The 15,629-nt window shown below is 44.6% G+C and overlaps 1 protein-coding gene across 1 annotated transcript in view; it reads left to right on the top strand.

Moving 5' to 3' along the window:
* TXNRD3 (thioredoxin reductase 3) overlaps positions 1-13,836 on the top strand; it is a 47,343-nt gene extending 33,507 nt beyond the window's left edge. Inside the window, exons 13-16 of the mRNA XM_049766536.1 lie at positions 560-667; positions 8,181-8,276; positions 11,067-11,201; positions 13,109-13,836. Coding sequence (XP_049622493.1) covers positions 560-667; positions 8,181-8,276; positions 11,067-11,201; positions 13,109-13,171 — 402 coding nt within the window. The 3' untranslated portion in view covers positions 13,172-13,836. The remainder of the gene's footprint in view (positions 1-559; positions 668-8,180; positions 8,277-11,066; positions 11,202-13,108) is intronic.
* The last annotated feature ends 1,793 nt before the right edge of the window (positions 13,837-15,629 follow it).

Here is a 15,629-nt window from a genome sequence, read left to right as displayed (position 1 = left end):
TGCTGAGCAGAGGATGTAGATGGGCTCCTCTGGCCTGATGCATCCCTATTGCAGTTCTTCAGACTGGAGAGGTCTATGTCAGGAGCACATAGATTCAGGACTCACCCTTTATGCTCCCTCTTAAACTGGGGCTCCCTAAAATGATGATATGTAAGGGAGCCACACTTGATCCTCAAACACTCTTAGAATGATCCTGAGTATAGAGCTGATAGTAGCCACATACTTATCCCTCCCACCCCAACACCACTGGGTGCTGCCCCTCCTCACAAAAAGAGAAGGGCCAGGGGGTTAGTTCAGGCCTTGAGGCACTTGCCTGCCATGTGACTGACCCTGATTCAATCCCTGGCACTATATACCATCCTTTGAGCCCCACCAGAATCAATCCCCAATGAGTGTCAGGAACGAACCTTGAGCAGTGCTGGGTGTTACCCGATCCCTCTATCCCTCACAAAAAAGAAGTTACACAGAACTTGACTTAATATTTTCTTCTCCCAAAATGTGCGGAACAGATTTTTGCTTATGGTTAAGTAAAAAAATGAGTACCTTTTTTCTCTTTCAGTGTGATTATATCAATGTTCCAACAACCGTGTTTACACCCTTGGAATATGGCTGCTGTGGGCTATCTGAAGAGAAAGCAATCGAAATGTATAAAAAAGAAAATCTGGAGGTAAGAGAGTTTTATTGTTTACCTTTTAAAATGTCACCTTTGATCAACTCTCTTCACAATCACTTTGTATTTTGTCATTCTGCGAGTTTCTGGGTGGTTATATCACAGAAAAAATAGTTTTCTTTATTTTAGGAAACTTGGAAATTCAATGGTTTAAAACCTGCTGCTAGGAAATTATTGTAGTTGGGGACAGAGGGCTGTGTCCTGGATATCTTTGGACTTTGGAGTCCCAAATCAGAAAGGTCTCCCTGAGAACTTCTTCAAGAATGCAGGAAGTGTTAACAGATGGTATGGGATACAGGAAGGCGTCAGGAGTGGGAAGTACAGGGGTGGTGAGGCCCTCTCTGCTCACTCTTTCACTTGCTGGGGCATATGTGTTTGTATCTGTGCTTGTCATCCTTCCATTTCTCAGTCAGGTTTTCTTTGTCCCTGGAACCTTCAGAGCTACTTCAGTGGCACCTTCCTACTGCAGCTGACCATGTCTGAGGTCTGCTGTTGGAGAAATGTGTGACTTGATGTTCTTCAGCCTTAATCCCAAATTGTGGGACAGGTTGTTGGGGGACCATCAGTGGGCTGGAGGTTCCAGGGGGATAGACCACAGTCCCTCCTATGAGCCTCAATAGACTGTGAACTCCTCAACCTCCCCAGAACTGTCCTCTTCATACTTTTCTCCCACCATCCTTCACCCCAACTATCCAGTCAGAACCTTATAAAGATTTTCTTGCATTGCATTTTAGCACTTTAAGTGGAGTTATTATTTCCTTCAGACCCTCCCAATATTGTCAGAATAGGGTTGGGAAAAAATATAGGAGGATTGGAAAGAGTTGGAAGAGAATAAATAGAGAATAATAATTGAGAAAGCAATGAAGATCAAGGAAACCAATTGTTTGTTGAAAAGAGGAAAATAAACTTTTAACTAGACTGAATAGGAAAAAATAAGACTCAAATTGACTTACGATTTCTAAAATCATAAATGAAAGTGGGGACATTACTTCCAATTTTACAGACGTCTCAGTGATTTTCAGTTATAAAAGGATGCTATGAACAATTTTAGCCTAGCAAATTGAACAGCCTAGATGGAATTGGTAAACCCCTCGAAGCACACAGGCAATCAAACTAGGTCAGGAAGGAAAAAAATAAGTCAGAAGAGGCCTCACTGGTAAGGGGATTGAGTCAGTTTTGAATCAGAATTTCTCAGCGAACAAAAGCCCAGCACAGCTAAATTCTATGAAACATTTAAAAAATTAATAGTAATTCTTCTCAGATGCTTCAGCAATACCGAGGAAAGAACATGTTTTTACTTTCTGGGCAGACACTACAAAGAACCAGAGGCCGATAAGTATTCGTCCTGATTGGTATAAAAATAGTAGTAAACCAAAGTCAGTATCTATGACTCAGATGTATTTATTCCTTGGAGAAAGGTTGATTCATCACATGAAACCTTCAACCATTGTCCCAAATCATGTTACTAGAGGGTAAAGGGTCTAGTTAGTAAATAAGTGGTCATCACAGCTGAGGCACAGAAAAATCACTTGACAATATTTAACACTTCCATAATTTATTTATCTTTGATTTCTGGGCCCTCCCCAGCAGTGCTCTGGGCTTACTCCTGACTCTGTGCTGAGGGATTACTCCTGGACAGGGATCAAATCTAGACAAGCTGTTTGCAAGAAACCCACCAATACTTTTATGATTAAAAAAATAACTAGAAATAGAAGGAAAGAATGCCCTAAGGGGCCAGAGAGATAGCAGAGCAGTAGGGCATTTGCCTTGCATGCAGCTGAACCAAGATAGACGGTGGTTCGAAACCCAGCATCCCATATGGTCCCCTGTGTCTGCCAGGAGTGACTTTGAGCACAGAGCCATGAGTAACCCCTGAGTGCTGCCAGGTGTGACCCAAAAAAACAAAAAAACAATCAAAAAAGAATGCCCTAAATACAGTAAAGGCATACTCAGGAGAAACAATTTCTTTCTCTGGAGCAAAAGCAATAGTACAGCAGGTAGGGCATTTGCCTTGCATTCAGTGACCTGGGTTTGATTCCTGCCATTCCATATGATCTTCTGAGCACTGCCGTGAATAATTGATGAGTGTAGAGTCAGGAGTAACCCCTGAGCATCACTTTGCTCATATACAAACAAACAAAAAAGTAGAATAGTTTCTTTCTCAGTCTGGCCGGAGATGAAACCTGAGGGGGAAGGTGTGTGCAGGCTTTGCCCCTCTCAGCTGCAGAGGGAAGGATCAGCTCTTAGCCTTTCTCTTGGCTTGTTGATGATTGCCTTCTGCAGAATCTTTATTTCATCGTCACCCCTCTGAAGTCTGTGTCCCAGTGTCCTGGTCTTGTAAGGACTCTACCACTTTGGATCGGGCATACTGCAAGCTCATTAGAATTTGATTCTTTCTTCAAAGAGAGAAGCAAACTTTCCAAAACACAGCTATGTTCCTGAATGTCTGATCTTAGGACTTAAATGTAGGAACTGTTCTCAAGAGGGTGACAGAATTCAGCCCGTAGCTGAGGCTCAGGGCATGAAACTCAATATCCATATACCACTGGTGTTTTTATATGCTTATGAGTCTTCTAGGAAGGAATGTAAGAAACAGTTTTCTAATAGTGTCAAGGAAGCAAAAGTCTTGTATACTGAAAACTTCAAAGCATTGCTCACAGACATAAAAGGCCTAAGTAATTGGACACTTATTATGCAAAGAGTAGGAAACAAGATTGTTCCGGATTTATGCTCTATCCGGTTGTTCCAGGGAAAATCTACTATATGACAAAACAAAATTAAAAGTTCACAACAGAGAAAAATAATATTGCTTATTACAGGACTGAATACATGTTGTGAATGTTTTAACTTGAGGATGGTGGGAATTGGAACTCAGCCAGTGGTGGCTAAGTGCTCAGTGAACCATAAGCAATGCCAGGGATTGAACCCAAGTCAGTCAAGTGCAAGGCAAAGCACCTTCCTTGCTATAAACATCTCTTCAACCTTAGATTAAATTTTTAAAAAGAATTTCTAATTATTATATAGTTCATAGAATACTCAAAATTAGAAATTCAGTGAATTATAGTTTATGTGGAGTTCTGGAAACATAATCAATTTTTAGAGCAATTTTCATCATGCTAAAAAGAATTTCTATACCCACCAGGTAAATACTAATTTCAGTCTCTATAAATTTGCCAGTTGTAGACATTTCATATAAGTGGAATCACTCTGAGGTCAGTAATAATACAATAGGTAGGGTATTTGCCTTGCATGTGGCTGACCCTGGCACCCCATATGGCCCATGGAGCCCACCAGGTATAAACCCTGAACAGTGTCAGGTGTGGTTCCAAAACAAAAAATGTGTGTGTATGTGTGTGTGTATCTAAATCTGCATTTGGTCTTGTACCTGTTTCTTTTCTCATAGCATCAACTAGTTGTCAAGATTCATCTACGTTGTGACATGTCCGACACTTCATTCTTATTTATTTCTGCCTTTTATCCTTTTGTACGGATAATAAATAGCACATTGTATTGATACATTCACCAGTCAGTTGACATGTATTGCTTCTCCTCTTTGGCTTTGTGAATAAAGCTGCTGTGAACATTCGTGTCCAAATTTGTGCATGGCACATGTTTTCAAAATCTTGGTCAATGCAGTTGAGTAGAATCATAGTCATAAGGTATCTGTGCTGACTTTTGTGCTAATTGGCAGAGACTTTTCCAAGGCCGCTGCATTCTGAGCAAGAAGCTCTGTGTCAGGTTCCAGTCCTCCACCTCCCCACATCCTTTAACACTTGTTCTTGCTTATTTTTTTTTTTATTATATTTGATTATCTGCAGGGGGTTGGGGATGAGTCCCCAAAAGAACTGTTTGTATTCTAAACTCTGGAGCTGCTGCTTGTGCCCTTATTTGAGAAAAGGGTCAGGTCCCTGGGATGACCTGACCCCATTGGTCCCTTAGGTTCAGATTTCTGGCCTGCAGAACTGCCAGCCGCCACATTGGTGGCACTTCACCAGAGCCACCTGAGGAAATGAGGGCACAATCTTCCAATTCTCATCATGGCTCTGATCTCTACTTCCCTGGATATCCGTGATGGTGTGTCTTTTTGTTTTCCTTTTTAGGGCTCCATCTAGTGGTGCATGGGGGTTCATCCTAGCTTCATGTTTATGGGTCATTCATTCTTGGTGGTACTGGGTGACCTTGGGATGCTAGCTATTAGATCTGAGTATCTATATCTGAGTATATATATAAAACTTGTGCTCCAACCTCCTGGACCATCTCTCTGGCTCATGGGTTTTGCTTGCTTATTAGCTTATTTATCTTCTGTGGGAACATGTTTGTTCAGATCCTGTGTTCTTTTTTTATTATTTCTTTTTTTATTGGTTGGTAGTTTGGAGGTGGTTATTTTTTTGGCCACACTAAATCAATGTTTAGTGCTTACTTCTTACCTCTGCACTATGGAATCATTTGTTAGACTTGGGGGACTGTATGGGATGCCCAGAATTGAACCCAACCTGGCCACGCTTACAAGGAATGCACCCTACCTGCTGTACTGTCACTCCAGTCCCTCTGTTTCTTGTTGAGCTCTAAGAATTCTTTACATGTTCTTCTTAATGAAAACCTTCTCAGAGGGTTGATTTATAAAAACGTGGCACCCATTATCTGGGTTATTGTTTTATTTTCTCAATCAAATTTTTTAAAGCACTTCATCTTTATGAATTCCAGTTTTATCTTTTGTTACCATTTTTACTTTTGATGTCCAATGCATTGAATCGCTGTCTATCCCACACTTGTGAAAATGGATGCCAGTCTTTTTCCTTCTTTCCCAAGTTTTCTAATTGTTAGCTCTTTCCCCTCAGTTTGTGATCCATTTCTTATTTGTGTATGGTGTGAGGTAGGATCCAGTGACTTTCTTCTGCATATGGACTCCTATGCCTTTGTGAAGAGCTTTTATGTAGTAAAGGAACACAGGTGTGTGACACAGCAGCAAATGGAACTACAGTTGGGAGGATTGAGAGCAGGAAGGTATGGACCTAGGGATAGGGTAGAGACCTGATAGAGCTGAACCTTCCTCTTCCATCAATGAATAATGAGTAGTTAATAAATAAAAGGTACATCAGAAAGATCATATAGTGGTCATGCATGCATGTCATTTAGAAATGTGGAGGATGGGGCCGGAGAGGTGGCGCTAGAGGTAAGGTGTCTGCCTTGCAAGCACTAGCCAAGGAAGGACCATGGTTCGATCACCCGGTGTCCCATATGGTCCCTTCAAGCCAGGGGCAATTTCTGAGCGCTTAGCCAGGAGTAACCCCTGAGCATCAAATGGGTGTGACCCGAAAAAACAAAACAAAAACAAAAAAAAAAAAAGAAAAGAAATGTGGAGGTCAGTAACAAGATAAAAGAACATATTTGACAGCCTCAGAATAGGGCTCTGTGTTTCATAGCAGAGCTTTGAAAACTGTTCCTGTAGTTAGTGTGAAAACTGTATCTGTAGTTAAAAGGAAGAAGGACAAGCAGTAATTAGAAGATTCTGAATAAGGGAGCAATGAGGCAGGGGATGTGCCAGCTGTAGAAGAGATTAAAATGGCTGCCATGGCTGCGCCATTGAAACTGTGCTGGCGTGGCAGACCCACGGAGTGGCAGCAGCATCCACGGAACCAAATGTGAAATCCAGAGATGGACACAAAGACTTCTGGGAAATATTATGGGATAAAGGTGGGATTTAAAATCTGGGAGAAGAGGCACTCATTCAGGGCCGTTAGATAACCGGTCAGAAATAAAATAAAGACAGAGCTCCATTTCATACCTGCTTTGAGCCAGAAGGATCAGAAAGTTAAATAGCATCTTTGCAGTGCTAAAAGGGATGAAAGCCAGGAAGGAGAAGGGAGAGATGTAGGAAGAAGCAAGTGTTTCCTGCCAGCAGCAGTTTTACGGTTCCTGCAAAGCCACTAACTTCCAGGCTCCACACCTGGGTGGTGTGTTTTTGAAAACACTATCTGCAGGCAAAGAAACACTTTGTTTTCTTTTCCTGATAGTCACAGAGATGGAAAAGGTTTTGTTTGATTGTTTGGTTTTTGATGTGGGGTCATACCTCAGCGATACGGGGCTTACCCCGGCTCTGTGCTAAGATGACACTTTTGGCGGAACTCAAGAACCATATGAGGGACCAAGATTGAACTTGAGTTGGCCACATGCATCAGATTTTTATCATCATTTTGAATTATTTTTATTAAAAAGCAAATAAAGAAAAACAGATTCAGGGGCCAGAAAGATAACTCAAAGGGCTAAGTCTGGCTTTACACACAGGAGGCTTGGGTTTGGTCCCAAGCACCTGAGCCTAGAGCCAGTCACTGTAGTTCCCAGGTAGCAGCGAGTGTGGCCCCCCCAAAACAGAGAGAAAAATCAAACCAGACATTGAAATATAAAGCACATGGTCCTCTTCCTAATTAATAGTTGAGCTCTTCCATTGTAAATTTCAGTTTAGAATGTGTGCCTGATCCTGGCCAGACTTTCATTTATCTCCTATAAGAGAAACGCAGAGGAGCAGGGTGAGGGGGCAGGCCAGAGGGTACCCTGTGCTTTGGAGCCTTCCATCTCAAGGCTGGGCTGGGTTGAGGACTCTGGTGGTACATGGAGCAGGGAGGCTTAGAGCACTGGTGTGAGGGCTTTTATTATTTTTTCTTTTTTGAAGTAAGTTTTATTTGAGAATAAAATAAGGAAGGAGAGGGAGAGGAGGAGAGAAAGAAGACACACTCAAGAGAGAATGAGGGCTTCTATGAAGGCAGAGAGAGCAACCCAACATTAACACATGGAAATAGGAAAGTCCAAGGGCCGGAGACATAGCACAGCGGTAGGGCATTTGCCTTGCACGCAGCTGATTCAGGACAGGTGGTGGTTCGAATCCCGGCATCCCATTTGGTCCCCGAACCTGCCAAGAGCAATTTCTGAGTGCAGAGCGCTGCCAGGTGTGACCCCAAAACAAAACAAAATGAACAAAAAAAAATAGGAGAGTCCACATCTCAAGAAGGAAGATGCAGATATGTGTATAGGCTGGCAACATATGTGTGAAATACCAACATATGGGCCCAGGGAACACATGAGTGCAGTGTGAGGGACATTTATAGAGCAGTGGTTGCATTCTTCAGACCGCATATAGCTGGGATAGTCCTATCTTTTCTGTCTTTTCCAGGTTTGGTTTGACTGGGAACCCTGTAGACAAATAGAAGCCTTGTCAGGTCAAGTTAGTTAAGTCTTGATTCTCTTTTTAGCCCTTGCAGGCCTGTAACGACCCTGGAGAGAGGGACTCTGATTGAAAAATGGAATGTACTTAGGAGGAGGCTTCTGTGCCCTTATCAGCAGAGCAGAAGCCCCAGGGTCAGTACCCCTGTGCTATTCTTGGGACTCTGGTCCTCTTTGTCTCTTCGTAGGACCCAGGGACCTTCGGTTTCCAAGAGCTGATCTATGCGAAGAGGACATCTGAGGCTGCTGAGATGGTTTTATCTATGCTAATGTCCACTTCTGTTTCTTCCAGGTATATCATACTTTGTTCTGGCCTCTTGAGTGGACTGTAGCCGGCAGAGACAACAATACCTGCTACGTAAAGGTCATCTGCAATAAATTTGACAATGTATGTAGAAATCTCATGTTTCAAGTGTAGCTTTTAGTCTGGTGCTGGAGTTTTTGTTTTTGTTTGTTGATTTGGGGGGTTAGTCATACCTGGCGATGCTCAGGGGTTACTCCTGGCTCTGTGCTCAGAAATCACTTCTGGCAGGCACAGAGGACCATATGAGATGCCGGGATTCGAACCACCATTCATCCTGGACCGGCTGCGTGCAAGGCAAACGCCTTACCACTGTGCTCTCTCTCTGGCCCCTGGTGCTGGAGTTTTTTTTTTTTTGTTTTGTTTTGTTTTTTGTTTGTTTTTTTGGGTCACACCCGGCGGTGCTCAGGGGTTACTCCTGGCTGTCTGCTCAGAAATAGTTCCTGGCAGGCACGGGGGACCATATGGGACACCGGGATTCGAACCAACCACCTTTGGTCCTGGATTGGCTGCTTGCAAGGCAAACACCACTGTGCTATCTCTCCGGGCCCTGGAGTTATTTTACTCTGTTACTTTCAAGATCACTCTGAGCACACGGCTGTGGTCCTTCCAACTGGGCAAAACATAACTCATAACTCAGTCAGTGAGTTTGACAGGTCAGCATTGCCACTTCCCAGCACCACCTCAGAGTCACTCCTGGAAGGAGGTCATCTCTTGCAGGGTCCTCCCCTGGCAGATCAGAACTTTGCTCAACAGCTAATGGGATGGGATGAAATAGAAGATTCGGTGTGCACTGATTTTTTCGATGGGTTTTGGGCCATGATAATGATCAGGGCTTATTCCCGGCTCTTCACTCAGGAATTACTCCTAGAAGTGTTCAGGGCACCACATGGGATATTGCATATGGAACCCATGTGCAAAGCAAGCATCCTACCCACTGTACTATCATTCCTGCCCTTCAGCGGGCATTTTTCATTAGATATGTGTCAATGGCATCAAGTGTTCTGAATGAAAATTCCAGGGAATTCCTACGGAGGCTTTTCATTGCAATAGCAACGGCTGTGGGTCACCTTCCTTTTTGCTACAGAGATGAGCCTCAATCTTGGGCAGAGTCCCCTATAGTCACAATCTGAATACAGCAGGTTTCTGGCATAGTGTATAAGGAACCTTGGACATAGAATGGGAGTTTGAAGGTGTTTTCCCCTTTGAAAGGGTTTACCATCCCTATGCAAAGAGCCTGATGTAAGTACAACTGTGATGGTGCCAAGTTTTCCCCTCTCTGTTTTTCTCTGGGTCTCAGTAGGACAGAGAACTGGGCATCTTGGGTCAGGGCAGGCTTGCCCTGGTCCATTGCCTCCTGTTCCTATTGGCACAGGAGCTGGGGGCTGTAGCCCTTTTGTAGGTGTAGTTAGGGAGATAGAATCTTAGCTCTGGAGAGCTATAACCAGCTTGCAGCCTGGGTTGTGTAGCTTGTGTGTAGCACTGTGCCAACCTGAAATCACTGTGCCAAGGGAAGGTGGCAGGGCTCTCCTTGGGCAGCGGACTGGCCTGCACACTGCTGCAAGCAGAAGGAATTGCGGAGTTGCTCCAGGAACCCAGGCTCAGCGCCTCAGTGAAGGCTGCATGCAGGCTTTTCAGCCCTTCTAGCTGCTCCCTCTCCTGCCCCCCAGGATTCCTGTTGGCCCCTTCTCTGTACCCACCCACACAGGGCGCACCCTTCATTTTCCATGTGCCTGCCTGTCCCCAGGGTGTCACCCCTCTCATAGTGCTACTGTTGCCCTCCCGAGACTGTGAATCTCTCCCGCAGAGCTGCTTCTGTGCATTTATTGGTTGGTTTGTTTTTGTTTGGGGGCCACACCTGGTGGTGCACAAGGCTTATTCCTGACTATGCATTCGGATCATTTCTGGTGGGGCTCAGAGGACCATATGGGGTGCTGGGGAGTTAGCCCAGGTTGGCCTTGTGTAAGACCACTATGTTATCTCTCCAGCCCCTCCTGTGTGTTTGTAAGCAGAGATCTTCCACAGTGTCCTCAAGTCTCTGAGCTCCCCTTCTCCCTCATTTGCTGGCATGCAACCATAATGAAGTTCTGGGGGGGACCATGAGAACATCATTCTGCCTGCCCAGCTCCACAGATACACACCTCAGGACGTGGTGTTTATCACTGTCAGTTGATTCAGATCAAACTGGCTGCTCAGAGCTTTGTGGGGCTCCTTTTTCCAGCTCTGGGGTGAAGTGATTCCTCTAGTCTGCTCCCCATGCTGCCCTCGCCCTCTTCTGGTCAAAGAGGACAGTGTAGGTAGGGTCGGGCACACATTGAGAAAAGGGTGGTGGAAAATGTGGGGTTCCCTTGGAGAGCCACTGAGGATCTCACTTTCTGTTGCAGTGGCTGGCCCTCTGCCATGGCGCCTCCTACCTCTGGCCCCGCCAGGAGCCCTATTATGTTCAGAGCCGGGCAGCTCTCTTCCCAACCAGGATTCGCAGCCCTTCCAGATCCCCCTGCTGCCACAGGCTCGCGCCAGCACAGTACTTTGACTCAGATTTGTTCTGTTGTTGTTTGGCACCTACCTCAGCATAATTCAGAAATTCACATCATACTAATGAACTCCTCCATGCAATGGGCAAATTGCTTGTTTCATGAATCTGAGTGCAAATTAACTCGGGATGTGCATTTACTGGCTCATTTAACAGATTCTTACAGTGGCTCCGTTTCATGCTAATGTTCTCTTTCTAAGTTCAACAGTAGAGCTCTCTATCTCTTTTTTTTAACCTGTAGTAGATGTTGTAAAATTTAACTGTAAACCTGCAATGAATGGATGGATTCCCGAGCAGATTATTAACTTACTGGGTTTCCCCCTTGTTTTATTTCTGTGTTAAAGGATCGGGTGATAGGATTTCATCTTCTCGGGCCAAACGCTGGTGAAATCACCCAAGGGTTTGCGGCTGCAATGAAATGTGGACTCACAAAACAGCAGCTGGATAGCACCATTGGAATTCACCCTACATGTGGTGAGGTAGGGGAACACAAAGCTTTGTTGTGTGTTTTCTTTTAATCGTAATTTTTTTGAGGGGGCCTTCTAAATGGTGCTTTCTTTTGGGACCCCTTCCAACTGGTCCAGTGGTTCAATGGTAGGATCTGAGAAGGTGATATCATTCAGACCTATTTCAGTTTCTTTTCTATAGTACCTTTATTTAAGCACCTTGATTACAAACATGATTGTAGTTGGATTTTAAAATTCATAAAAAGAACATCCCTCTTCACCAGTGCAACATTCCCATCACCAATTTCCACAATCCTCCCCCCAATGCCCCCACCTGTATTCGAGATGGGCATTCTACTTCTCTCACTCATTGACATTGTCATCATAGTTGTCAGTGTAATTATTTCTCTAACTGCACTCACCACTCTTTGTGGTGAGCTTCATATCCTGAGCCAGTCCTTCCAGCCCTCATCTCTTATTGTGTCTGGGCATTATTACAATAATGTCTTTTATTTTTCTTAAAACCCATAGATAAGTAAGACTATTCTGTGTCTTTCTCTCTCTCTATCTCATTTTACTTACCATAATAGATTCCATGTATATCCATATATAGGAAAATTTGCTATTTCAGTTTTAATTGGTGTACTTTGTGATTTTTTTCCTTTAAAAACTTTTTTTAGTTCTTTATTTCAAGGATTTTATCAGTTTTAACATCCAATTTATATAGAACTGTCTAATTTAATTTAGAATTGCTAAAACGCATAATGTTCCATTTCCAGAATATCACCTTGGGCCTCTTTCTTTTTTATTGTTTTATTAAATATATTTTTTATTTAAGTAACATGATCATATTTGGGTTACAGTCATAACCAGAACACCCCCCATCACCAGTGCAACATTACCCCCTCCCCTTCCCATCCCCTGCCTGTATTCGAGACAGGCATTCTACTACAGTAATTTGTTTTTACGTTTAGTAAGTTGTATTTTTTTTCTTAAAGTATAAGAGTAAAAAAATATAGTAAAGGTGTGATAGTGGCGATTGCCAATGTTTGCATAGGTCCAGAAAAATGGAGAAAATGGAAAAAAAAATCTTGACCTGATTACAAAAAGGCCTCACCCCAGAAGTTTATAGGCATAAGACAGACTCTGGGTTCCAGGCATACCAGTCTATCCAACTCCAGTCATTCTCAAGGTCTTGGGCCTCTTTCTTATACGTCACCCTCACACACATATTCACATCACCACCATCACCCTCTTGCATTTACAAATGTTCACATACTTGTACTTTATTTTAAAATTGCTTGATCACAAAATGGATACAATAACTTACTTGCTGCCTGGAATGAAAAGAACATCTGCCATCTTCTACACTTAGAACAGATATCACCAAGCCACTGTTGCTATTTTCCTAAGTATCTTTTGATTAAAAGCTAAGGTTCAAAAACAAACAGAGGGGCCGGGCGGTGGCGCTAGAAGTAAGGTGCCTGCTTTACCTGCGCTAGCCTTGGACGGACAGTGGTTTGATCGCCCGGCGTCCCATATGGTCCCCCAAGCCAGGAGCGACTTCTGAGTGCATAGCCAGGAGTAACCCCTGAGCGTCACCGGGTGTGGCCCAAAAACCAAAAAAAAAAAAAAAAAAAAAAACCAGAACCATTAATATATTTTGGCCTGCCTTTTTTTCTTAATATATTAAGTAAAATCTTGAATCCACTAAAGAAATATTTTGAGGTGCCAAGAACCAAACCCAGGGCCCCACACATGTCAACCAGGTGCTTTCCCATCTCCAACCTCTCAAGGTGTACTTTGAAAAGCTAAAATGCATCATCATATCTTGCCTTAGTAACTTCTCTCTCTGATGTAAAGGGTGACATGGGTGAAGTTTTCAAAGTGCATATTGGAGTTGCACAGGGTTGGTGACGGCTGTCTTCTTTTCTGCACAGATATTCACAACGCTGGAAATCACGAAGGCCTCTGGCCTGGAAATCACACAAAAGGGCTGCTGAGGTTAGCCCCGCTGCTGCCAGCTCCTCGTCCCATCCCGTTTCTCCCCAAGATGATGCTCTTGGAGGAGGTGGGTCTGCCCATGGGCACCTGCCATGTCGTGCAGGCACCTGGGCAGGCTTCCCTCCGGAGTATGGAGAGAAACCAAAGACAAGGAGAGGAGAGGACAGCAGCGGGTAGATGCCCACAGACCCAGCTGATGGGGAGGGGCAGTGAGCAAGCTGCCTCCTTGACGTCTGAGCTCGGAACCCCACTTCGAGGTGAGCTGAGACCGACCCTCTTCCAAGCCAGGGTGGTGCTGCCGATCCAGAGTCACACCACGGACTCCGGTTACTTCCTGATTGTTAGTTACCTTTGCTTTGTTATTTGCTTAAAGCTGTTTCTTGTTCATGAAACCAGCTCTCAAATAGTCTCTCTGAGTGCTTGGCATGACGATGGTGTGTGGATGCCAGTGTCTGTCATGCGGGGAGTAGCTAGCAGCAGTGGCACTGGGGTATCAAGTAGGGGTGTATGCCTGCTTAGAGTGAGGGCTTTCGCTTTCCTACCTCCTGGTCTTCCCACATTTGTTGCTACTTCCTTCTCCAGCTGCCCACCTCGTTTTGGCTCATACACACTTCTGTTTCTTTTCATGTTATTTCTCGAATAATATTAAAATGTTTTGGTACAACCCTCTGTGAAGTCTTAAGTGATTTGGCCCAGGCACACTGATCCTGGTCCATGATCTGTCTTCCTGAGGGACAGGTTCAGTGGACAGACAAGGTTGCTTTCCACCAGCCTTTATGTACTCTCCACATCTTGTCATAGGCTTTGGAGGGCTAGAGAAATAGTACAGCAGGGAGGGCATTGGTCTTGCACACAGCCAACCCAGGTTCAATGCCTGGCATCCCAAGCAATACCAGGAGTTATCTTTGAGTGCAGAGCCAGGAGTAACCCCTAAGCATCACTGGGTATGGCCCCCCAAACAAAGAATCAAAAGTTTTGGAAGGTGACCCAATCCCAGTCCTTGAGAATCTTCTTGTTTTCTTGGGGCCTCATACCACACAGCTGCCGAACACTAGCATTTTTCTTTGAGTGGGAGATTTGGGGTGCTTGTGGGAGAATCCTGTGTTCCCTTCCCATGCTGCTTGGAACAATGCAGTTTCGAGCTTCCTGCATGAAAAAAAACCACTCTACCCTCTTTGAGCTTTCCCTCCAGCTTCTTTCTTTCTTTGCTTTTCTACTATTTTATAAGGGGTTTCACCTGGTTTAGGGCACTGCTCTTGGCTATGTTCCAGGCCTGGCAGTGTGACACTCACGCTAAGGGACCATCACCACAGTGGTACTCCTGGGGGTCTGCCCAGAGTTATGTCTGGCGATTCTGGGAGACCTGAGATGATGCTGTGATCAGCTCAGGGTCTGGTGTGTAATAGGCATGTGCCTGAGTCCCCTTTCCATCCCTCCAGATTCTTCCAGACAACCAGTGGTCTTGGGAGCACAGCTCTGACCACTGGCCCATTCCATAGGATGGACTGTTTGAGGGGCAGGAGTTCTAGATCAGGATTAAGATGATGAGGCTTAGGACCCATAAGTAGAGAGGGCATTTGCTGCTTGGGGGAGAGGGCTGAGAGGGGTAGATGGGAAACCCAAAGTAACTGACCCAGTCTCCCCTGATAGAGGTTGTGTATTTTTTGGTTGGCTTTTTGTTTGTTTGCTGGAGAGAGAAAAGTACAAACATAACTGCCTAAAAAGTAAGGTAGAGTGTCCAGTTGCTGTAATAAGGCTGAAATAGTGTTAGGCAAACAGGAAGATTTCTACTGCATGTGGTGATCTAAGGGATGGTTTCATGGCCACAACTACCTTAATGCCAAATCTTGATGAATTATATCACTGACTAGAAACAAGGGAAGATGCTGTTGAATGATACTGAGTGGCTCCAACCACACCATGAGTCTCCAATACTCGCAGGAAATGAAACCAGGAGTTCTACACCTCTTGAACTCCTTGCCTTGCACCAAGAAAGCCCGGGGTTGGCCCAATTTGGTGTTCTGGTGGGAAATATTTGTGTAAATCAGGGCTGAGAAATAGCTCAGTGTGCTGAGCAGGCTTTGCATGCAGGAGGGCCAGTATCAACCTCCATCAGAGCTTGAGCACTACCAAGCACCAACAACTCTGACCACCCTCCAACAAAGACAGAAACTAAAGCTGGGATCCTAGGGCTGTGCCCCGTGGAAGACTGTGTGGACTGGCACTAGAAAAACTTGGCTGGCATCTCACTGCCTGGTGAAAGGACAGGATTTACCCAAAACATTAGTCCCCACAGTCTGAATGAAGACGCTTGGAAGGTTTAGTATGTGCCCTTTATACGGAAGAGAGGAGACAGGGATACCAGTGCGCTCTCATTCACTCTCTCGTCCCCATTCCCCTCCCTCCTCATCCCTTTCTCCGCCCTCCACTTTTCTCCTCTTCTAGAGTGAGTAAAGA

Source organism: Suncus etruscus, chromosome 20 (genome assembly GCF_024139225.1).
Source record: "Suncus etruscus isolate mSunEtr1 chromosome 20, mSunEtr1.pri.cur, whole genome shotgun sequence".
In the NCBI taxonomy this organism is placed as follows: domain Eukaryota; kingdom Metazoa; phylum Chordata; class Mammalia; order Eulipotyphla; family Soricidae; genus Suncus; species Suncus etruscus.
This window is presented reverse-complemented; position numbering and strand designations above follow the sequence as displayed.